The sequence below is a fragment of the Staurois parvus genome, unplaced genomic scaffold (genome assembly GCF_062004578.1).
Source record: "Staurois parvus isolate SC_StPar_1 unplaced genomic scaffold, SC_StPar_1.0 ptg000166l, whole genome shotgun sequence".
NCBI classification, from domain to species: domain Eukaryota; kingdom Metazoa; phylum Chordata; class Amphibia; order Anura; family Ranidae; genus Staurois; species Staurois parvus.
The window spans coordinates 1,204,104-1,229,261 of NW_028317962.1; the positions used below are offsets into that span (position 1 = coordinate 1,204,104).

The 25,158-nt window shown below is 40.6% G+C and overlaps 1 protein-coding gene across 1 annotated transcript in view; it reads left to right on the forward strand.

Moving 5' to 3' along the window:
- Positions 1–14,221: 14,221 nt before the first annotated feature.
- LOC149462800 (histo-blood group ABO system transferase 2-like) overlaps positions 14,222–25,158 on the forward strand; it is a 71,774-nt gene continuing 60,837 nt past the window's right edge. The window contains exon 1 of the mRNA XM_089676326.1: positions 14,222–14,522. Coding sequence (XP_089532452.1) covers positions 14,455–14,522 — 68 coding nt within the window. The 5' untranslated portion in view covers positions 14,222–14,454. The remainder of the gene's footprint in view (positions 14,523–25,158) is intronic.

Consider the following 25,158-nt stretch of genomic DNA (forward strand, 5'->3'; position numbering starts at 1 on the left):
GAGATTTACTAAAACTGGTTGACTCAGAATCTTGAGCACCTGTGCATGGTAGCCAATCAGCTTCTAACCTTAGCATGTTCAGTTAAGCTTCAGCAATAAAACCTGGAAGCTGATTGGTTTTTATGCAGAAGTGGACAAGATTCTGAGTCAACCAGGGTTAGTAAATAAACCCCTCTGTGTCCGGTTGGGTTTTCACATCTATTGTTTACTTTTTGAGATGTGGGCAACACTGCCCATAGGTGTTCCTATGCAGTTATGCCTTGTAGCACTTCCTCCACAGCGGCTAGTGCCTAAATAACCATGTTAGTTCTGTGTAGATGCTTCTACTTATGTTATAGTTGATGGACGGAACTGGTTGCGGACCTCAGGGTGTAACTCTGTTCACTGGGTGGTCCCGTGGGCGGTCTCACCCCTCCGGCTATTTTGGAGCTTCTTAATTTTTGAAGTTCTAGTCTACTGAGATTCTTATTGCCTTATTAGCCATCTAAAGGTTAATTATACATGGGTTTATTAGCCTAAGTTGTTTGTTTAGTATTTTCTTGCGTTAACTAAGTTGAGTAGTTCCGGTGGACTATGGTGTCCCCCTCCGAGCTGGTTAGTGATCTGGATTAGTGTCCTGCCTGCTATCCAGCCCTTTTGTGGGTATTTCACCCACAGTGGATTATTACAATGTTTGTTCTGATCTTACTGTTTCATTTGAATATTGTTCGTATACCAGAAGGTTTCTCGTTTTCTTCCTTCTTTCCTGTCTTTTTTTTTTCTCTGTTTCTTGTCATGTGTGTTTTGTGTTTTTATAATTTTTTTTTTCAGGGCTCTCGGAGATCGTAGCGGAGATGATCTTTTTTCCCTTCCGATCGCCATGTCACTAAACTGGTTATCCTTAATGTTCAGGGCATGAACTCTCCGCAAAAACGGGTAAAGATATTCAAGTTTCTCCGGGCTCACCATGTCGATATTGCTTGTCTGCAGGAAACTCATTTTTCAAATACTTCTGCCCCTAAATATTTTGATGCACGCTACCCTCAGGTTTTTCAGGCTACTGGCCCTACTAAACAAAGGGGAGTTATTGTTGCTTTTCACAGCAAAACCCTATTTGTTTGTGTGAAGCGTATTGCTGACCCAAGCGGCAGGTATCTTTTATTACAGAGCACGATTCAGGGTATAGATGTTACAATACTGACCTATTACGTTCCCAATGTCAACCCTGGACCCTTTCTATCACATATCTACTCCCTCCTGGCTCTCCATCAATGGGGTACTCTTCTGATGACAGGAGATTCCAATTTAGTATTAAATCCCTCCCTAGATAAATACTCTGCAGAGAACTCTAATTATTCCACGTCCACGACCTGGTAGATCTATGGTGTGAATTCCACCCCCGGGGAAAAGATTATACTTACTATTCTCACCCTCATCATTCTCATTCTAGAATTGACCACGCTTTTGTACTGTGTAAACATTTTCCTTTGGTATGCTCCATCTCTAGTCTCACGGTTCCATGGTCCGATCACGACCCCATTTTGGTGGTTTGTCGATCTCTCCTCTGTAAGCCATCCTACCTCTCTTGGATTATGAATGACTCTCTACTTTCACTGAAGGAGATTCAGGCGGAACTACAAGAATATTTTCAGCTAAACTCGGGTTCTGTCTCTTCTTCGGTGACGTTGTGGGAAGCTTACAAGGCTGTTCTCAGGGGTCATATTATTCAGATAGCTGCAAGACAGAAGAGGGATAGACAACATAAACAGTGTCAGCTGGAATCAAAACTAGCTTCCGCGTCGGCTCACTTCAAGCAGGTACCTACCCCATCAAACCGTAGGTTGTTAGATCAGGCTCGCCTGGAACTAGATCTCTGTTTGACTGATGAGGCTGAGTGCTCTTTGCGTTGGACATGCCAGAAGTGGTATAGTAAAGCAAATAACCAGATTCCATGTTAGCATGTAGATTGCGCTCTTTTGCGCAGCACCCTAAACCGATTTCTCTACGCACTCGTCAGAATGTTCTTACCAGTAATCCTGTAGCGGTATTGGAGGAGTTCCAGCATCGACTTGCCAGACTTTATGCGGATCCTACACGGGCTGATCCCCAATCTATATCTGATTTTTTTTGTCCCATTTGTCCTTACCTACTTTGACTCAGGCTCATAAGGACCTGATGGACCGTAATATTCAAGCATCGGAAGTTCTGCAATGCATTGCAGATCTGAAGACGGGCAAACGCCCAGGTCCAGATAGATACACAGCTTCATATTACAAAAAATTGGCTGATGTGCTTGCCCCTCACCTTGCCGCTATGTTCAATGTGGTGAAGGGAAGATCAAACTTTTCCCCTGACTCTTTGACTGCTAATGTGGTTATGATCCTCAAACCGGATCGGGATCATTCCTCTTGGGCAAATTACAGGCTAATTTCTCTTATTAACATTGACATGAAAAGTCTCAGTAAGATCTTAGCCACTCGTTTGAATTCTTTCCTTTCTCGCTTGATTAAGAAGGACCAGGTGGGTTTCGTCCCCCACAGACAAGCCGAAGACGCCATCAGACGCATTATACAGTTACAACATTTGGCCCATACTCGCAAAATTGATATGATGCTCCTATCTTTAGATATCAATAAGGCCTTTGACAACTTGTCCTGGCCTTATCTCATGTCGGTCCTTCATCATTTTGGCTTTGGTCCCTCGTTCTTGCGTTGGATTTCCTCGCTATATACATCCCCTCAAGCAAAACTCAAATATTATGGTTTTGAGTCCTCAACGTTTTCGATTGGCAGGGGAACTAGACAAGGTTGCCCACTTTCTCCCATACTATTTATCTTGGCTTTGGAACCGTTGGCAGAAGCCATTCGTATGCATCCTGATATTAAGGGAATAGATGTAGCTGGTTCCCAACACAAGTTATCTATGTTCGCTGACGATATATTGTTGTCGGTTACGAACCCGGGGGCTACTTTGCCAAACCTACTTGCGGGTTTGGATTCCTTTTCAGTCTTCTCAGGCCAAATCCAAAGCTATGTCAATTACCCTCTCACTATCACTTTTGGAGACTCTGAAACATTTGTTCCCTTTTCAATGGCTTTTGGCCTTGCCGTATTTAGGAATCAAGCTTACTCCGACTTACGAAGGACTTTACCGGGCTAATTTCCCCACTGTTTTTAATGACTTGACGGAGTTGTCCTCCTGGTCTCACTATCGGCTTTCGTGGTTCGGTAGAATCAATGCGGTCCGCATGACTTTTCTTCCCAAATTATTGTACGTGTTTTGAGTTTTACCAGTCCCTGTTCCTTCACATATATTGTGTATTCACCAGCGAAAACTCCTGTCTTTCATTTGGAGTTCCTCTCGACCCAGAATCAGCAAACAAATCTTATTTGCTCGTAAGGCCGAGGGTGGGTTATCTGTCCCAAACCTTCAGCCTTACTATCTGGCGGCCAATATTGCCCCCTTAGCCCATCTCCATGCATCTCATCATTTTCCCTTGTGGGCTACTGTAGACTTGATCGACTCCCACCCGATTCCACTCTGTTCTTTGCCATAGCTTCCTTCTACTCATCGACCCTCATCCCTTAGTCAGACGCTGACGCTAACACTTCGTCTTTGGGATTCTATTAAATTCAGCTGGCCTCATTTCTGCTCATTTACCTTTACTACGGTTGCTACACAACCCATTATTCCCCCCAGGTCGTGACAATCCTGGACAGTTTGCTTGGTGGCAAGCAAATGGCTTCCATGATATACATTCCATGCTTTCTACCGCTCACCTTTGAAACTTTGCGCTCTTCTTACAATATCCCATTGCGGGAACATTTTGGAGACCTTCAACTCTGCCACTTTATCAATACATTAATACAAACACATTCGGGACCCTACAGATTGACCCCCTTTGAAAGTCAATGTAGACATAGACCCCATGCTCCGGGTCTAATTTCCCTGGTCTACTCTTCCATTATTTCTCATAGAACACCTCCAGTCCGTTCTTATCATCAGCGTTGGCAGTCGGAACTTGGGGGCACTCTAGATCAGCAGGATTGGCGGATCATGACCCAACAATTATCCAAATGTTCTAGGAATGTTATCATTCTAGAAAATGCCTATAAGGTTCTCTATAGATGATATTACATGCCTGCTCGTCTGGCTCGTTTTATTCCCACATATTCCTCGACTTGCTTTCGGGGTTGTCAACAAATGGGTACTATGGTTCATATTTGGTGGACTTGCCCCAAGGTGTGCAGATTGTGGATCGGAGTTTATGCCCTTCTCCGCACTATGTTTCACACAGACATTAAGCGCAACCCGTATGAAGTGCTTTTATTTAAACCATTAGTGGACCTACTTCACCCTGAACGGCAGCTGGCATTGCACTTATTCATGGCCACCAAGCTGACGATTGCGAGTAGAGATGAGCGAAGTATTGAAAAATTCGATTCGGCTGATTCGGCGAATTCCAGTATGAAATTCGATTCGATGCGAATTTCTTCGCTACGAAGATGGCTTATAAAAAGGGTTTCTAGGCTTCAGAGAGCCTTTAAATTAGTGCAGAACACTGTACCTTTAATTTAAATGCCCTTGGAGATCAGGAAGGAGAAGGAGAAGGAGAAGGAGAAGGATGAGAAGAAGGAGAAGGAGAAGGATGAGAAGAAGGAGAAGGAGAAGGATGAGAAGATGGAGAAGGAGAAGGATGAGAAGAAGGAGAAGGAGAAGGATGAGAAGAAGGAGAAGGAGAAGGATGAGAAGAAGGAGAAGGAGAAGGATGAGAAGAAGGAGAAGGAGAAGGATGAGAAGAAGGAGAAGGAGAAGGATGAGAAGAAGGAGAAGGAGAAGGATGAGGAGAAGGAGAAGGATGAGAAGAAGGAGAAGGATGAGAAGAAGGAGAAGGAGAAGGATGAGAAGATGGAGAAGGAGAAGGATGAGAAGATGGAGAAGGAGAAGGATGAGAAGAAGGAGAAGGAGAAGGATGAGGAGAAGGAGAAGGATGAGAAGAAGGAGAAGGATGAGAAGAAGGAGAAGGAGAAGGATGAGGAGAAGGAGAAGGATGAGAAGAAGGAGAAGGATGAGAAGATGGAGAAGGAGAAGGATGAGAAGAAGGAGAAGGATGAGAAGAAGGAGAAGGAGAAGGATGAGGAGAAGGAGAAGGATGAGAAGAAGGAGAAGGATGAGAAGAAGGAGAAGGAGAAGGATGAGAAGAAGGAGAAGGATGAGAAGAAGGAGAAGGATGAGAAGAAGGAGAAGGATGAGAAGAAGGAGAAGGAGAAGGAGAAGGAGAAGCAGAAGGAGAAGGATGAGAAGAAGGAGAAGGAGAAGGATGAGAAGATGGAGAAGGAGAAGGATGAGAAGAAGGAGAAGGAGAAGGATGAGAAGAAGGAGAAGGATGAGAAGAAGGAGAAGGATGAGGAGAAGGAGAAGGATGAGAAGAAGGAGAAGGATGAGAAGAAGGAGAAGGATGAGAAGAAAGAGAAGGAGAAGGATGAGAAGAAGGAGAAGGATGAGAAGAAGGAGAAGGATGAGAAGAAGGAGAAGGAGAAGCAGAAGGAGAAGGATGAGAAGAAGGAAAAGGAGAAGGATGAGAAGATGGAGAAGGAGAAGGATGAGAAGAAGGAGAAGGAGAAGGATGAGAAGAAGGAGAAGGAGAAGGATGAGAAGAAGGAGAAGGAGAAGGATGAGAAGAAGGAGAAGGATGAGAAGAAGGATGAGAAGAAGGAGAAGGATGAGAAGAAGGAGAAGGATGAGAAGAAGGAGAAGGATGAGAAGAAGGACAGTTCTGTGACAGTTTCTGTCTATTTCTGACAGTTCTGGGACATTCACTCCATACAGCGGTTTCAACCGCTGTATGGAGGGAATGTCCCAGAACTGTCAGAAATAGACTATTTCTGACAGTTCTGGGACATTCACTCCATACAGCGGTTTCAACCGCTGTATGGAGGGAATGTCATAGAACTGTCAGAAATAGACTATTTCTAACAGTTCTGGGACTTTCCTTCCATACAGCGGTTGAAACATTGTATCTATTTGTTTCCATAAATGGATTCATTTATGGAAACAAATAGATACAATGTTTCAACCGCTGTATGGAAGGAATGTCCCAGAACTGTCATAAATAGTCTATTTCTGACAGTTCTATGACATTCCCTCCATACAGCAGTTTCAACCGCTGTATGGAGTGAATGTCCCATAACTGTCAGAAATAGACTATTTCTGACAGTTCTGGGACATTCACTCCATACAGCGGTTGAAACCGCTGTATGGAGGGAATGTCATAGAACTGTCAGAAATAGACTATTTCTAACAGTTCTGGGACATTCCTTCCATACAGCGGTTGAAACATTGTATCTATTTGTTTCCATAAATGGATCCATTTATGGAAACAAATAGATACAATGTTTCAACCGCTGTATGGAGTGAATGTCCCAGAACTGTCAGAAATAGTCTATTTATGACAGTTATGGGACATTCACTCCATACAGCGGTTGAAACATTGTATCTATTTTTTTCCATAAATGACATTCTGCAAATACACTTAGAGGAGCGCTGCAGATACACATTTTGCCGGCTTGGAATTAATCTTATTTTCATCCTACTTCTTCTTCTTCTTCTTCTTCATCCTCATCCTTATAAGAAGAAGAAGAGGATGAGGATGAAGAAGAAGAAGAAGAAGTAGGCAAAAAGTGTATCTGCAGCGCTCCTCTAAGTGTATCTGCAGAATGTCATTTATGGAAAAAAATAGATACAATGTTTCAACCGCTGTATGGAGTGAATGTCCCATAACTGTCAGAAATACACTATTTCTGACAGTTCTGGGACATTCACTCCATACAGCGGTTGAAACCGCTGTATGGAGGGAATGTCATAGAACTGTCAGAAATAGACTATTTATGAAAGTTCTGGGACATTCCTTCCATACAGCGGTTGAAACATTGTATCTATTTGTTTCCATAAATGGATCCATTTATGGAAACAAATAGATACAATGTTTCAACCGCTGTATGGAAGGAATGTCCCAGAACTGTTAGAAATAGTCTATTTCTGACAGTTCTATGACATTCCTTCCATACAGCGGTTGAAACATTGTATCTATTTTTTTCCATAAATGACATTCTGCAAATACACTTAGAGGAGCGCTGCAGATACACATTTTGCCGGCTTGGAATTAATCTTATTTTCATCCTACTTCTTCTTCTTCTTCTTCATCCTCATCCTTATAAGAAGAAGAAGAGGATGAGGATGAAGAAGAAGAAGAAGTAGGCAAAAAGTGTATCTGCAGCGCTCCTCTAAGTGTATCTGCAGAATGTCATTTATGGAAACAAATAGATACAATGTTTCAACCGCTGTATGGAAGGACAGTCCCAGAACTGTGATTAATAGTCTATTTCTGACAGTTCTATGACATTCCCTCCATACAGCGGTTGAAACCGCTGTATGGAGTGAATGTCCCAGAACTGTCATAAATAGTCTATTTCTGACAGTTCTGGGACATTCACTCCATACAGCGGTTGAAACATTGTATCTATTCTTTTCCATAAATGACATTCTGCAGATACACTTAGAGGAGCGCTGCAGATACACTTTTTGCCGGCTTGGAATTATTCTTATTTTCATCCTACTTCTTCTTCTTCTTCTTATGAGGATGAGGATGAAGAAGAAGTAGGATGAAAATAAGATTAATTCCAAGCCGGCAAAAAGTGTATCTGCAGCGCTCCTCTAAGTGTATTTGCAGAATGTCATTTATGGAAAAAAATAGATACAATGTTTCAACCGCTGTATGGAGTGAATGTCCCAGAACTGTCATAAATAGTCTATTTCTGACAGTTCTATGACATTCCCTCCATACAGCGGTTGAAACCGCTGTATGGAGTGAATGTCCCAGAACTGTCAGAAATAGTCTATTTCTGACAGTTATGGGACATTCCCTCCATACAGCGGTTTCCGGCAAAAAGTGTATGTGCAGAGTTCCTCTATTCTGCAGATACACTTAGAGGAGCTCTGCAGATACACTTAGAGGAACTCTGCACATACACTTTTTGCCGGCTTGGAATTATTCTTATTTTCATCCTACTTCTTCTTCTTCTTCTTCTTCTTCATCCTCATCCTCTTCTTCTTCTGAGGATGAGGATGAAGAAGAAGAAGTAGGATGAAAATAAGATTAATTCCAAGCCGGCAAAAAGTGTATGTGCAGAGCTCCTCTAAGTGTATGTGCAGAGCTCCTCTAAGTGTATCTGCAGAATAGAGGAACTCTGAACATACACTTTTTGCCGGCTTGGAATTATTCTTATTTTCATCCTACTTCTTCTTCTTCTTCTTCTTCATCCTCATCCTCTTCTTCTTCTTCTGAGGATGAGGATGAAGAAGAAGAAGAAGAAGTAGGATGAAAATAAGATTAATTTCAAGCCGGCAAAAAGTGTATGTGCAGAGCTCCTCTAAGTGTATGTGCAGAGCTCCTCTAAGTGTATCTGCAGAATAGAGGAACTCTGCACATACACTTTTTGCCGGCTTGGAATTATTCTTATTTTCATCCTACTTCTTCTTCTTCTTCTTCATCCTCATCCTCTTTTTCTTCTGAGGATGAGGATGAGGATGAAGAAGAAGAAGAAGAAGTAGGATGAAAATAAGATTAATTCCAAGCCGGCAAAAAGTGTATGTGCAGAGCTCCTCTAAGTGTATCTGCAGAGCTCCTCTAAGTGTATCTGCAGAATAGAGGAACTCTGCACATACACTTTTTGCCGGCTTGGAATTATTCTTCTTTTCATCCTACTTCTTCTTCTTCTTCTTCTTCTTCTTCTTCATCCTCATCCTCAGAAGAAGAGGATGAGGATGAGGATGAAGAAGAAGAAGAAGAAGTAGGATGAAAAGAAGAATAATTCCAAGCCGGCAAAAAGTGTATGTGCAGAGTTCCTCTATTTCTGACAGTTCTCTGACAGCTTCTTCACATGTACAGCGGTTGAAACATCTGTATCCTAAATGGAAACTAATAGATACAATGTTTCAACCGCTAAACATGTGTTCCTTCTGTCAGAGAACTGTCAGAAATAGCGGAGCTCACTGCAGGGACACTTTTGCCGGCTGATCGGGAAATGTTCGATTCGCGCACCCGAAGTAGGCAAAATTTCGGATTCGACGCGAATCGAATATTTCCTGAAATTCGACTCGAATTCCGGTTCGCCTGGTTCGATTCGCTCATCTCTAATTGCGAGGGCTTGGAAGACTCCCCTCCTCAGCTTCGAGGCTGTCAAAAATCGGATGAACTTTATAATGGTCAACAAAAAGTTGACAGCTATACTGTTAGACACTCATACAAAATTTTTACAGACATGGCGTCCTTGGCTTGATATAGCTCAACTGTCGAGATTCGACCAGTCCCTTTTGTCGATATAAAACATACACACCAGTTTATTTTTTCTCCTTTTTTTTTTCTCTCTGCTGCGGTCCCTCTGGAGCCCCTTTTTTTTTTTTTTTTTTTTTTTTTTTTTTGTCTTCTTTCTCTTCGCTCCTCTCTTTCCTCTTGTCTAGTCTGTTTTTTTTTATGTTATTTGTGCTGATTGTGATTCCTGTTTTGAGTGTTATACCAGCAACACTACATCCGTGTGCTGGACTCCTTTGAGAGCCCTGCGTGTTAAGTACCTATCTGTATTCAGAGAGGCTCCATCTCCTGTTCTTCTCGCATTCTGTATGCTGATACAGTAACATTTTTCCCTTAGAGTTTTTTACGTTATTGGTCTCTAAATGTCTATTATTTCTGCAATTTATTGTGTTTTCCCCCATACGGCACTTTTGTACGTCGTTTATTTTCATGTTTTCTCATCAGTGCATATTCTGTATTATTCATCGAATCTTTTGTATGTTATATTCCTGCTGGTCATTGCATCTGTTTTTTCACTGATTATCTGCTGTTTCCTGTTCTATAATAAAATTCTTTGAAAAAGAAATACAAACAAAATCGGTGCAGCGCTGAAAAAAAATATTATAATACAGTGCAAAACTAAAAATATTAATGATAATATGGAAATAATAAATATAAGTGATAACATAAAAGTGAATGAAGAGCTGCAAATAAAACAAGTGCGGCTGTAAAAGTCTTAAACAAAATAAATGTTCATATGATGGTGAGGGTCTGGCAAACACTATTCAGAAAGCTGTGCTGCAAATGGATCCTATTGCACAGGTGGTATCAAATTATTTCATGTGACTTTTATCCGTGCAGGGAATTGATAAAAATGCGCACTCACCAGATGCGCATAGTAAAAGCGCAATGTGTTGAACCATATATTAACCAAGGATCTGCAGGAAGCCCCCTTTAAATGGACCAGGCAGACAGCATGGAAAGAGACTCCCTCTTCTGGATCTGAGACTGCTCTGCAACCGTAATCCTACTGGAGTCCTGGAATTAGTTTAGAATGCTGATTAAAAACTGCAAGAGATTGCTGCAACCACCAACGCTGGAGATTATCTATCCACCGTGCGGCACCGAGAGGCCAGAGATGTCTCCCACCCTCCCGGCTGGGTCTCTGCCTCCTCCTGGTCTCCACAGTACTGCGACTCTGTCTGCCACACGAGTGAGGATCGGCTTCAGCCTACATGTGGCCGCCAAGCAACCACAGCTAAACGTGTTTCGCCCGCTCACGACTAAGCTCTGGTGGTTGGGACGAAAAATGTGAGGGGGCACAATATGTCAAGGTGTGTGGTTACTTGGTGGAGACAAATGGGGGTTTATTTACTAAAGCTGGAGAGTCCAAAATCAGACTCCCTTCTGCATAGAAACCAATCAGCTTCCAGGTTTCATTGCCAAAGCTTCATTGAACAAGCTGAAGTTAGAAGCTGATTGGTTTCTATGCAGAAGGGAGTCTGATTTTGGACTCTCCAGCTTTAGTACATAAACCCCATGGTGTCTCCTCTCCACTACACAAACTGCTCTGGATGGGCACATTGATACACCTGTAAAGGGGTATTTGTGGCACATGAAGGGTTAAAACCATAGGGCTAAGCCTTTGTACAACACAGCTTGAAAGTCTAATTAAAGTCCAGTCTGGAGTCCAAGGGAAACACTCCTATGGTCTGCTTCAAACTTGTGGCTGCTATCCAAGAGTTAGAAGTGAACTCTAGAAACAGAATGCAAGCAGAAAAAGGGAAGCACCATCTAAGTGCAGCAAACCAACCATTTTTATTTATCTTATAAACTGGCAACTCATGTTAAAAATTGTAACTCACTTATCAAAAGGTTAAACCCCGCTGTTGCCCTAGTCCCAGAATCCCACTGTGCACCAGGCAGCCATCACTATGTCTCTGGATATTGTAGCAGCCAGAGCCAATAACCAGAGCCGACAACCAGAGATGGGAGGTGGAGGAATACTGCAATTCAGCTTGGAGCACACCGCCAGCGTAGGGGTGGGAGTGACGTCAGATTCTGGGACCAGGACGACAGCAGTGTTTACCATTTTGATAAGTAAGTTGCAGTTTTTCTGTTTCAATATTTTTATTGTTATAACAAACAGAACAAAGAAACAGTTATACAACAATCCTTGTAGACCCTTCCAAGGCACAATATAACTCGCAACGCAAGCAAAGTGCATACTTATAAACACATCTTATATCATTGCATATAAAATACAGATTGAAACACAGTATAGCATCTCAAACTATCTGTGCAATAGACGTCCGCATAGCGGGAAACCATCAAACTAAAGGTGTAAAAAGACTGGGACTGCCATGAAAACCCAGGTGTCAAAACACACAAGCTATAATTCCCCTATAGCCAGTATAGAGAAGAAAAAAAAAAAAACATCACACCACATTAAATGATTATAGCCTGCAACACAGCAGTAATCCAACAGAGGGCCGAATGATTAAACATCAATAAAAGAAATAAAAAAAAGGGGGAATAAATCTAGGAAAAGGAAAAGAAAAGACAGAGAAAAGAAAAAAAAAAGGGGGGGGGGAGCAGAAAGAGAAATACAAGAATAGAAAAGATCAGAACAGAAGAGAAGCCACCTGCATGACCAGCCCCACAGAACCTCAAACAGAGCAGCCATCAACATTAAAACCCAGTTTGCAGGTAATCAATCCATGGGCTCCAGATCCGTTCAAATCCAGCAGAAGTATCCAGCAGAAGTATCATTGACCATAATCCAAGAGAGTTTACGTTTCATCAACGCCAAGTCAACCACCGGACCAGGGGCGGGCTGACAACTCATGGGGCCCCCGGGCAATAAGGGATCATGGGGCCCCTGTGTCCTTGCCCACACTCAAACCACACTCAAAAAAGCCTATGAAAGATACCAGGGACATCTCATGGGGCCCCCTACTGACCCCGGGCCCTTGGGCAATGCCCGAGTGCCCGAATGGTCAATCCGCCTCTGCACCAGACCCTTCCTTGCTGTAGCAATCGCAATTTTAGCTGCTAAAAACATAAAATATAGTAAGCTCTGAACAGACCTAGAGACACCTAGAATAGGCTGATTAAGCAGAGAAACTCTAGGGTTCCTAGGAACATTAATCATGGTCACCATAAAGATCAGGGAGGCGAGTTGCAGTTTTTAACACGTGAGTTGCTAGTTTATGAGCTTAATAAAAATTGTTGGTTTGCTGCACTTAGATGGCGCTTTCCTTTTTCTGCTTTCATTATCACATCTGCACTCCTTCTTTCCAATGGATCATGGAAACAGGATCCCTGGCTTTGAGCGGTATGCTAAGCTTAGTCTGAGGTTGTAGTGTAGATAGGAAATGGTTGAACAAGGCTAGAAGAGGTGAAAAAAAAAGAAACCAGTAAGGATACACAGTTAGATTGTACGCCCCTTGAGAGTTAGGGACTGATGCGAATGTACAATATATATATAAGTACCTGAAATAAATAATAAATAATGTCATCAAGTTACAGTTTGCATCTAATTTAAGTACTAAACCTACTTATATTTTTTCCTAAGGCTCCATGTACACTGCAGCTGATAAACGCATGTTTAGGAGCTTTTCTTTGTTTTTTTTTTTCAGCAGCTCCTGAACTCTCCCTAATATTTTCTTATGTGTCCATGTACACCAGCAGTTCTCAACCTGTGGGTCGCAACCCTTTTGGGGGTCGAACCACCCTTTCACAGGGGTCGCCTAAGACCCATGCAACACCATGCTTCAAGACAAAATTTAATTTATTTGTAATTAGAAATAAATATTTATTGTTTTTGTGATTAATTACTATGCTTTAATTATGTTAAATTTGTAACAATGAAAATACATCCTGCATATCAGATATTTACATTACGATACATAATAGTAGCAAAATTACAGTTATGAAGTAGCAATGATAATAATTTTATGGTTGGGGGTCACCACAACATGAGTAACTGTATTAAAGGGTCGTGTCATTAGGAAGGTTGAGAACCACTGATGTACACTATGTCGTTTACAGGCAGTTGAGTTTACAGTCGTTTTTTTAATGCACCAAAATTGCGTTCAGGAGTAGATTTTATCAGCGTTTCAAACGCCAAATGCTTGTAAATACGTGTAAACATGGCTAAAAGTATTTATAAGCGTTTGCGTTTGGAAATTTCTTTTAACTCTTCCATTTCCAGATGCTGTCCAGAGCCTTTTATCATCATGAAAAATGCATGCAAAGCGTTTTCCCCAGTACTCAAATGGACCTGGTACATCATACTTTGAGGTTTCGCATGAAAGAAAATATGTTAGACATTGCTGAAATAATGTCTGCACAGAAATGAGCTGGAACACATCCAAACACCACAAAAAAAGGCAGCTAATCTCAACAAATACTGCTCTCTCTGCTTCTCCTCTAGTTCTCTCAAAATGTCTGAAATAGTTAATTTTCTACTGTTTTTCAGCACATTCTGGGCATATTGGAAGGCCTCCTGAGGTTATCTTTAAAAAAACGCTTCTAAACGCAAACGCTCATGAACGTGGTATGCAAACGCGGCTAAATAGACGTTTTTTAACTTACGTTTTTCCAGCAGTCAGTTTCCATCGTTCAGAAGTGTCCCGTGTACATGGAACCTACATCCTCGTACGGAGGAGGATGGATAGTCTGGGCAGTCATTTTACAGTTGTGTACTTAAGTAGCATTATGGTAAATATATTTATTTTCAGAAGAATTTTCCTCTCCTCCATTGCTGTAGGGTAAACAAGAAGAACATTTCTAGGGGTCATATTCTGGTTGTGCTGAGGCGCAGCTTGGTGCTGTGGACTTGTAACATGAGATATAGAGGAGGAACACATACAAAAGGTTCACTCCCTTCATGCTGCCTTGTCAGGCTGCTTCTGAATCTGCTCAGTCTGAGAGATGGTACCATGATGGCTGCATTTTACCCATTATATACATGAATATATATTCATCAGGACATGCCCCTTTTCCACTTACTTTTTGCTGGCTCTTCTAAAATAGATGACTTGAATTTCTTGGTTGTTATCTCGTTGGAAGGAAAACATCTGGATCCTTCTTAGGAAGTCATTGTCAGCCATAAGAAGAAAATGCTGTCATCCAGACAGTATGTGCTGGGAGCTACGGTGATAGTGGTGCTGTTTGTTGTGTTGTTCTGGTAAGTAACTTCTATAGGATTTACAATTTTGTTATATATTTTATTGGATGTCCTGGACATTTTTTTTTGTTATGATACTGCATTAAGGCTGGCCATACATTATACAATTTTCTTAAGAATTTTGCTTTAGATTTACCAAAAACCATATAATATGAGGTCAAACTTAAACAACACTTTTCATTGTATCCAATTAGGCAGGCCCTTGCACTACACAGTTGAAGGTAAATCTTAAAGAAATTGGGCAGAAACTGGACAGAAAATTGTATAGTGTATGACCAGCCTTAGTCCTCGTGCACACTGGATGTTTTTACAGCCGCTGTATTTGGCTTTTGACGTTTTTTTCTACAGCTAGTAAATCCCCCAGCATGTTATCCTATGTGTCCACGCACACATAGACTGTAATCAACATTTTTTGGCTGGGACATTTTCTGGCTGGGAAAAAAAACCCAGGGCTAGTGGGTTTCTAGAGGAGTTTTTTAGCTGCAAAAATGCTCTAACGCTGAAAAACGTGGCAAACCGGTGTTTTTGGATGCTTTTTTTACCCCCCCCAAAACAATTTTGGTAAAAAAAAACCCACAAAAACCACAAACGTGGAAAAATGTGGGAAAATGCCGCTAAATGTGGAAAAACGCAGCTAAATGCTAATGCAAAAACGCTAAAAAAACTCACATTTTTAATGTGACTTTACACAGCTAATGTTACCAGCGTTATCAAAACTCATGTTTTTAATGTGACTTTACTTTAATGTTACCAGTGTAATCAAAATGTACCGCATGCATGAGGACTTACGTTTTTACATAAGACTTTAGTGATTCCATTTGTGCTAAAATATTTTATTACAGCAGCATCAAAAATGTTTTGTGCCTTTTTTTCTTTTTAATTGATAAATACAATTTGCTACAGCATTGTGTTTAGTGTTGTTTGCTGTGTTTGTAATATCTGCATCATCAGTATTGAGGTCCCATTCACACAATATTGTTGTGATTCTGCCCGCAGTTCAAAACGCCATAGTGTAAATGGGGCCTTAAAGAGGAATTCCACTCACACTGTAAAAAAAAAAAGTCAGCAGCTACAAAAACAGCAGCTTTAAAAAACAGCCACTCACCTGTCCCACAATCCCGCGTTGCCCCCGCCGTCCTGTATTCCAGTCGCCGGCAACTTCAGTGTGGGCACCTGGCTGTGACAGCTTGCGGTTTCACAGTTGGGTGCCCACTGCGCATGCGCGAGTAGCGCTGCGCTTCCTGAATGGCCCCGTCATCTTCTAGGACCTGTCACATGTCCCACAAGACTTCGGGGGAGGGAGGGTAGGAGGACAACTTCCATTTCCGATCTCCTAGGTGATCGCAGCGGAAGTGGGAGCGGGTACCTGTCAAACTCGGGTACCCGTCTCCCCCCCCGCTCCCCAAAGGTGCCAATCCTTAATGGGGAGCGGGGGACCAATCTTTAAAGCGGAACTTTCCTTTTTGGGTGGAACTCCGCTTTAATGTTGATGGTGATGATGCAAATATTCAAGAAGTTCAGAAGCTTCTTTTGAGCGACATGTTTTCTGCAATGCGATTTATCGAGCGACAGGGCAGAACCGCACCGTGTTTTTAGGTGCCATTAAAATGAATGTCACCTAAACACACTGTTGCGCGATCTGTTATCTTAGCAAGCCGTTTTTAAATCATGGGCAGAATCGCAGCGATTCTGCTCGCATTCAAAACAACATAGTGTGAATGGGACCTGAGATCCAGGAGGGATATTGTACTCACATCAGACAGAATCTACTCATCTTACTTTGATTAAAGTGGTTCCAAAGGCTCAAGGTTTTTACCTTCATGTGTTCTGCCCCAAATTACATCACCAAATCTTGTCTCCAGATATCACCCAAACCGTCCTCTCCACTCCTCCCATGACCTCCTGCTCTCTAGCTCCCTTGTCTTCTCCTCCCATGCTCATCTCAAGGACTTCTCCAGAGCCTCCCCCATCCTCTGGAACTCTCTAACCCAATCTATCGGGCTATCGCCTACTCTGCTCACTTTTAGATGATCTCTGAAAACCTATCTCTTCAGGGAAGTCTATCCTGCCTTCAGCTAACAATGGAATCTTCTGTTTCTCTTATCAGTTCATCCCCCACAGTTATTACCTTTTTTTACCACCAGCCCCTCCCTCTTAGATTGTAAGCTCCAAGGAGCGGGGCCCTCCTTTCCCTCTTCTATTGAACTGTATTGTTGCTGTATTGTCTCCCGTTATATTGTACAGCGCTGAACAAACTGTTGGCGCTATATAAATACTGTATAATAATAATAATAATAATTCTATGCATGAAGGTAAAAAAACCTGTGTGCAGTGCCCGCCCCCCAATCCTTACCTGAGTCCCCTCCAATCCAGCAATGTTCTCGACAGCCTCTGCTGTCTGGGGACTCTTCCTCATTGGCTGAGACAGTGAGCCAATGAAGAGAGAGCAGGGCCGAGCCACGGCTCTGTGTCTTATGGACGCATAGAGCAGCAGCTCGGGGACGAGCACGCAGAGGTGCCCTCAGGGCAAGCGACTTTCCCTGGGAGCACTGCTCGAGGAGGAGGAGCCAGGAGTGCCCAGGAGGAGGAGCCCAGAGTGCTGGAGGGGACCCAAAAATCAGAGGATTGGGGCTGCTCTGTGCAAAATCACTGCATAGAGCAGGTAAGTATAGACATGTTTGTTATTTAGAAAAAAAAAAGCTTTAGTGTCACTTTAAAGGTGCTCACTATGGACTAAGTGATTTATACATATTTGTTGGTGTATTTACTTATGAAAAGTATAAAGGGGCATGCAGTCTTTTTAGCAGGAAACATCTCACGATGCTGAGTCACAGCTCTAGTATGTTGGAACAGATCATTCAGACTGTGTGTGTGTTCTGGTTCCCTCACCCACACGGGTCTTTTAGACCCTGCATATCTCATTAAAGAGAACTTGTCACCTTAAAAATCATTACATAGGGGACTTTATACAAACAGAAAACAGTGCAGCGCTAAAAAATGACAAACCGTTGAAATAAAATAATAAATAATATTTATTGATAATAATAAATTATAATTATTAGATCATTATTCGTGATATAAATATAAATGGATGAAGCACTATGATTGGCGCAGTGAAAAGAAAATGTTCAACTGTGAAAGTCTTAAAGCAAAGAGTGTTCATAAGGTGGTGAAGGCGTGACACAATCGGGTCAGCATACAGCATACAGTGTTGCAAATGGGTCCTGTTGCACATATGGTGTCAAATGATTCCATGTGGCTTTATCTGTGCGGGAGATTAATAAAAATGAGCACTCACCAGATGTGCATAATCAAAGCGTAATATGTTGAATGGTATATTACAACCAAGAATCGGCAGGAAACCCCCTTTAAACGGACCAGACAGACAGTGCGGGAAAAGATCCTTCCTCTGGACATGAGACTCCTCTGCAAACACAACTCCACTGGGGTCCTGAGGATCATTAGCTTTCAAAAAAAGTTACATGCACATAATGTGGTGCATTGTAGTGACCCCAAACTCCAAATACAAGTAAAAACATATATAGGTGAAACTCGAAAAATTAGAATATCGTGCAAAAGTTCATTTATTTCAGTAATGCAACTTAAAAGGTGAAACTAATATATAAGATAGACTCATTACATGCAAAGCAAGATAGTTCAAGCCGTCAAATCATCACAATTATAACAAATCACGGCTTGAACTATCTTGCTTTGCATGTAATGAGTCTATCTCATATATTAGTTTCACCTTTTAAGTTGCATTACTGAAATAAATTAACTTTTGCACAATATTCAAATTTTTTGAGTGTCACCTGTATTGCAGCACACCATGGATCTTTGAAACAGGAGATCCAAAAGATTATTAAAGTGATCATATCACAGCGTATTGTGACGTTTTGGGGGCCATGAGTGCTCGCTGTTTCTTAGTTTTTTTTCTACATAGGTGACTTTGTGTCCCTATGTGATAAAAAAAATATAAGTAAATAACTTTTTTTTTTTTTTTTGCAAAAAAATAAAGTTCCACCCAAGCACATAACATCCCCTTCCCCAAAAAAATGGAGACCCCCCACAGCCAAATATACGCACGTACGAACGTAAACGAACATGTCGGGGGCGCCTATGCATGAAAACGTCAATTGTGATACACATGTTACATATCGCCACGCACGCCAGTGTGAAAGCAATGATTCTAGAATAAAACTATCTCTTTAACACTAAATTGATGACCTATAGGGGCTTTTGAAGCATCGCCTGTAGAAAATATAGAGTACTGAAGTTTGTCGCCATTTCACAGGCACACGCAAATTTGACATGTTGAGTATCTATTTACTTGATGCAACCTTTTCTTTTATATTTTACCAAAATTTTGGTAATGTATTGCATTTGTTTGCCCTAAAATTTCCCTTTTGTGTGTTTTTTACTGATATTTTGCGGTAATATCGTGTGACATAAAAAAAATGGAACTACCAGTATTTTATTCTATAGTGTGTCTGCTTTCATAAAATATATAATGTTTGGGGGTTTTGTGTAATCTTCAGTCCTAAAATGATTTTTTAAACATGTGTGCAAAGTATGCAAAAACAGCTCTGGCAGCAATAGAGCTAAATTAGCCTCAGAAACTGTTTATGCAATGTGTGTTCGGTTTTAAAGGGATGATGTGGCAACCCAAGGCCTTATTGGGGTAGAGACCAAAAGGATCTTCAGGTGTGCAATCCCCCTTCATCAGGATCCACTGGGTGCATGGTGTTTAGAAAATTTAATTGGGTGTTCTATGAATTGCATCCCGTTAAAGTGGCACTAAAGGTGGGAATACACATTTTGAAAATCGACGAACGAGAGGCATTTGTTCATTGGTTGAAATCGTGGCCCACATTAACCAATCTAAAAAAATCGTAGTGTTGACGTCTTCCATACAAGTGGAAGTGATGCAGTGTGCGTGTGACCGTGTAGCCACACCCTTCCGGTCAGAAAGAGCGATATACACAATTACCAGCAATGAGTATAATCAGGGGCGGACTGACAACTCATGGGGCCTCCGGGCAATATGGGATCATGGGGCCCCTGTATCCTTGCCCAAACTCAAAAAAGCCTATAAAAAAGGTACCAGGGGCATCTCATGGGGCCCCCTACTGACCCAGTGCCCGAGTTTCCAAATGGTCAGTCCTCCCCTGAGTATAATATAGTTTATTACATGACCTATATACATAAACAGTGATACATAAAATATAATCTGCAGAATTCTGGTTTCATTATCTCATTAGGCCAATCTACTTTTAACATTTGGATTTTTCGCTCGTGTTTACGAAGATTCCTTGGACAAAAACATCCGGGTTATCTTCTGTTTCCGCTCATGTGTGATAGCGCTTGATAGATTATTTTCATACGACCGTCATACCACCGCATAGAAAATTGGTCGTTCGTATGCGAAACAACATTTTTCACTATTGTTCAACTGGATTTTTTTGTTCGCAATATCGTTATTGGTTAAAACATCCTGCTCATCAACGAAGAGAAAATCGTTCGATCAGTGGTTCCGCAAAATTTTTCGGACAATTTTTTTTATCCTGTGTACGGGGTATAGGGCTGGCCATACATTATACAATTTTCTTGTACAATTTACCAAAACCATATAATATGAGGTCAAACCTAAACACTTTCAATTTGTATCCAATCAGGCAGGCCCTTGCAAATCCCCAATCAACTGAAGTCACAAATCTGCAAGTAGTAAGTAGGATCTTATTTGTGCAAATAAAGAAGTCTTTGATACAAAACAAAACAAAAACAAAATAATAAAAAAAAAAGGGCAGAGCCTCCGTCCCACTGACACTATCGTGCTGTCGGCCGTCTTGGATATGATTCATGTGAATGCTTTTAATTGCTCTACAGCTTGTAAGAAGGATCCTATTTGCACCAATAAAGAAGTCTTTGATACATATTGCACTATGAGAGGCATGTCTTTTCTTTCTTTCCTTGTCTGGCACTACACATTCATGTTGGAGTCCGGGAAGTTCCATGCTTTGGGATATGGAAAGCCTGCCAGTGCTCTACATTATAAAGCTGGTTGGGACCCCCTGTAATTAAGGGGTCTCCATTTCTGGTAAGCCTCCATTCATTACTTTGGTGGTGGTGCGCACTCTGGTGACCAGTTGTAGCAAGTTTATTTGCATTTACAGCATTGTCTACAATAATACCATTGATTGTGGAATTTTCTTCTCATACTTATGGACTATGGTTTATGTCTATATTGACTTTTTGTTATTGCTTTTTTGTTTTTGAAATTTTTCTACTAACCTCGATCACTCTTCAGAGTCTTCATAGAGCTCAAAGATAATGCATGAAATTATAGGTTGATTTGACCATATGGTATGGTTTCTTACCCGTATTTATGATTACTGTATTCAGTTATTTTTTTTTCAAATTTGATTGCCCTTCAGAGGGTTGAGGGTCTTCATAGGGCATATGTATGCACTTATTTAGTTTAACTATTACAGTGTTATATTTTCAATTTTTGATCACTAATTCAGAGGTGTGAAGGTCTTCATAGTGCTTACAATGTTTTAAGGGTTCACTGTAGAATAATTAATTCAGCATAAAACAGACATCTGTATTCTTTCATATCTCTGTCTGCCCTATATGACAAGGAAAGTCACTGAGCTAGTGTAATTTTAACTTTGCGTGTGTGAAAGGCTTTGAAAAACAGGTGTTCAAGATGAACCATGGTATATTCATGTCTAAGAGGACAGAAGGTCATAAACGTCTTTTAAGAATAGCTACCGGAAGGAATACAATAAGATATCGGTATGCAGTAGAGCAAAGAAAGAATATGGTTTTTATAAAGAAAATCATGTCTAATCCATAATATAGATAGTTAGATAATTATTTCATATAGTTAATTAATCCGTTAACAATAGTGTGTGATAAGTATAGTTGGTGATTATTGTCTTTATGTTAAAAGTTGTAAAAGAGTAAGTTATGTGTAGCTCACATAACAGTCCATTGTAACAGTATCATGTATTTCTGTTGACTAAGAGGTTTGACGATAAAGTCACACTAAGAGTATAGAAGATTTACAAAAAAGGCTTTTACATATTTAGCTCACACTGAATAATGAAATAACTGTTTAGTGGGTTGGCTCTTTGTCGGTCTGTTAAAACATATATAAGAAGTACCTTGGACATACACTCAGAGACATACATCTACACATTCTGCAGCTGACACATAGACCCTGATTTACTATTGTGCCTAGGCACATTTCTGTGGGCTAACATCTACTTTTTAATAGCGACCGTCTACTTTTAGGCTGCAAGGACATTTACTAAAGAAAAGTGTCAACAAGTAGACTCCAAATTGAATTTACTAACGAGACACAGCCCAGGAATCAGACTCAAAAAGCAGACTTGCTAAGAAGCACGTCTAACATCATGAAAAATCACTGCAGAGACATGTTCACATTGAAATCTGCTTTGCCAAATATCAGGACTTCACTTTAAACAATATCTGACATTTCAAAAAAATTTTAAAATGTGTAAAAAATTGTTTTTTTAAAGCAAGTTGTCACAGTGAAGAACTAGACGCTTTTCCAGTGTCCATGGCCGGATATAACTGAGCATGTGCAGAACACATTTTAGACGTCTTCTGTGGGCGCTTTCTTTTTGGACCCTGTTCAATAGTAAATCTCAGTGTGGAGTCCACTGACAGACGGCACTCGATCGAGTCTACTGTGTTTAACAAACAGCACTAGGCATATCTTTATGTATTCTAATTTGATTTCCTTAGTTCTGTTGATTCTATTTTTGTTTCGTATCCTTTATAATTATATCTGTAATGATTTTACTTATTTTGAAGGTCTGGATAATATTTATTTTGACAGTTGAATGTAAAAATAAAGGTCTGCAATAAAAAAAAAAAAAAATAAATATATAGGTGTACTTTTACTTTAAATTATAAGTATTCTCATATGCAAACAGAAAAACGCCAACAAAGCCTGTGGTTGTGCGCCACCTAACGAACATATTTGCACCTAAAAATGTGCCAGACACGATTCCACATTTACTAACAGGAAAGAGTCTACAAGTAGACGCTTTTCAATGAGTTTGCTAGACGCCTTTCAGAAGACTGACAGGTCTAGATTGTTTGAATTGAGTCTGCCTGAGTTCAGCATCTGCTGGTAGACTCAATTCTTAGTAAATCAGGGCCATACTAACATTTTCGTTTTTTTAAGGCCTACAAAGCCTTGATACACCTGTTGTCTTCCCTGCCAAGACTGAAACCCTTTTCATAGAACAGACAACAGATTAGACATTTTTTCAAAGCTTATTTCTTTTTCCATAATCTACAACTTTTGTTATAATTTACTCTGTATTTTATTTTATCTTTTGTATTCATTTCATGTTGTTGCCAAGTGTGAGTTAAATAAAAGTCACACTGTTTTAAATCAGCCTGGCACTAGAACACTTTACCTCAAATGCCTAAGACACTTAAATAATATGTGTCACAATATTTAACATTTACCTAGAGCATTATCCATTTGAATTAGCCTTGCATTACATAGTTGAAGGTAAATCTAAAGGAATTTGAGTAATAAAATTGTATAATGTATGGCCAGTTTAAACAATATCCTCATTTATGCCATTTATGATCCATACACATGCACTACTTAATCACCCTGTAATCTGTTTTCCATGAAATTGTTTTTTACTGTGGTTTTCTACCTCCTTGTAATGTGCTCTGTGTACTCCTGAACTTTCAAAAGTGCATATTAGTTGCAGTCATGTGCACTTCTCTTTGCACATTAGAAATCCCATAGTCCATAGTCCATCTCGGGAGTGAGCAAGGGAGGGTGGCTATATTCCTGCATACAGTGAGACCATGCAGAATGAACATACAGTGCCTTGAAAAAAGTATTCGTACCACTTGAAAATTTCCATATTTTGTCATGTTACAACAAAAACATAAATATATTTTATTGGGACTTTATGATAGACCACAAGGTGGCACATAATTGTGAAGTGGAAGGAAAATGATAAATGGTTTTCAAAATGTTTTACAAATAAATATGTGAAAGGTGTGGCGTGCATTTGTATTCAGCCCCCCCGAGTCAATACTTTGTAGAACCACCTTTCGCTGCAATTACAGCTGCAAGTCTTTTTGGGGATGTCTCTACCAGCTTTATACATCTACAGAGTGACATTTCTGCCCATTCTTCTTTGCAGAATAGCTCAAGCTCTGTCAGATTGGATGGAGAGCATCTGTTAACAGCAATTTTCAAGTCTTGCCACAGATTCTCAATTGGATTTAGGTCTGGACTTTGACTGGGCCATTCTAACACATGAATATGCTTTGATCTAAACCATTCCATTGTAGCTCTGGCAGTATGTTTAGGGAACGGATCTCCATTCATCTGTTTTCAGTGGTTAGGATCGGATGTAGGCAGGTGTAAACAGACACGTCTGTTTACATCTGCCAATCCATAGAGGAGACTGGAGGGTCTGATCAGACCCACCTCAAAAACGAACAGGCGGACCTAATTGGTCCACTAGTGTGAAAGGGGCCTTAGGTGTATGTTTGGTGCATGTTAGGGCCCTTTCACACTGGTCAGTTTTTGATCAGTTTTTCAGTTAAAAAAAGCAGACGATTAGGTGTTTTTACCACATTATTTGCAAAGGAGTAGTGTGCAAGTAACCAAAAACGCAACTGAAATGCAACTGACCGGTTTGAAGAGTTCCATAGAACTCTCAAAGGGATGCATTTTTCATCCACTCTTTTAACTGAAAAACTGATTAAAAACTGATCAGTGTGAAAGGGCCCTAAGTTACACTTTAACAATACCTACTTGAATAGAATTTGTTTTTAAAGCAGAGTTTAGTGCTACTTTACCTTCTGTAGGGCCCATATAGTCAGAGTGGCTAGTACCACTGCATTAAGGCACATTAGGGACCGTAGGAATATGCACCGTTTTTAAATGTATGACTTAAGTTGTAACATGGTCTGCTGATCAAGAAAATTTTTTTTTTTTTCCATCGGCAGGCCATGTGATGGTTACATTTGTTTTCTTTTGTGGCCTTGCTTTCTGTTCAGACAGTAAGTTGGTTGCTTTTCAACAGAACACGCTTTCCTGCATTTGTAGCAGTTAGAGAGTTGAGACAAACCATTTGCCACTGACAGGTGTGCTTACAATGATCAGCTTTTATTTATTCATGTAAAACCTTTATCTCAAAAGAAAAAAAACTATTGGTGGATTTGCTTGTATAACTGCATTGTGAGCTGGAGTTTGGCTTTAATTTTTAAGGCTTCATGCACACAAGCTCCTAGAAGCAGTTGTCAGCTTTTTGTTAGCTCCTAGAAGCCATGCTGTGTTGTCCTATGTGTCCATGCACACTACCAAAATGCTACTTTCTAGCTTTTTTTTTCCTACATGTACTGTAAAATGCTAATAAAACGCTAACGCTCCTAAACACTTCTGAATGCTTATAAATGCTACTAAAACACTACTGAAAATCACTATTACCAGCGGTTTTTAGCCAGAGTTTTTTTGAGCTTAAAAAAACCAATAGTGTGCATGGAGCCTTAGTGTATCTAAATCTACTAGTGCTAACATTCCACACCTCCTAGACTGACAGTGCTGCTGACCAAAGGT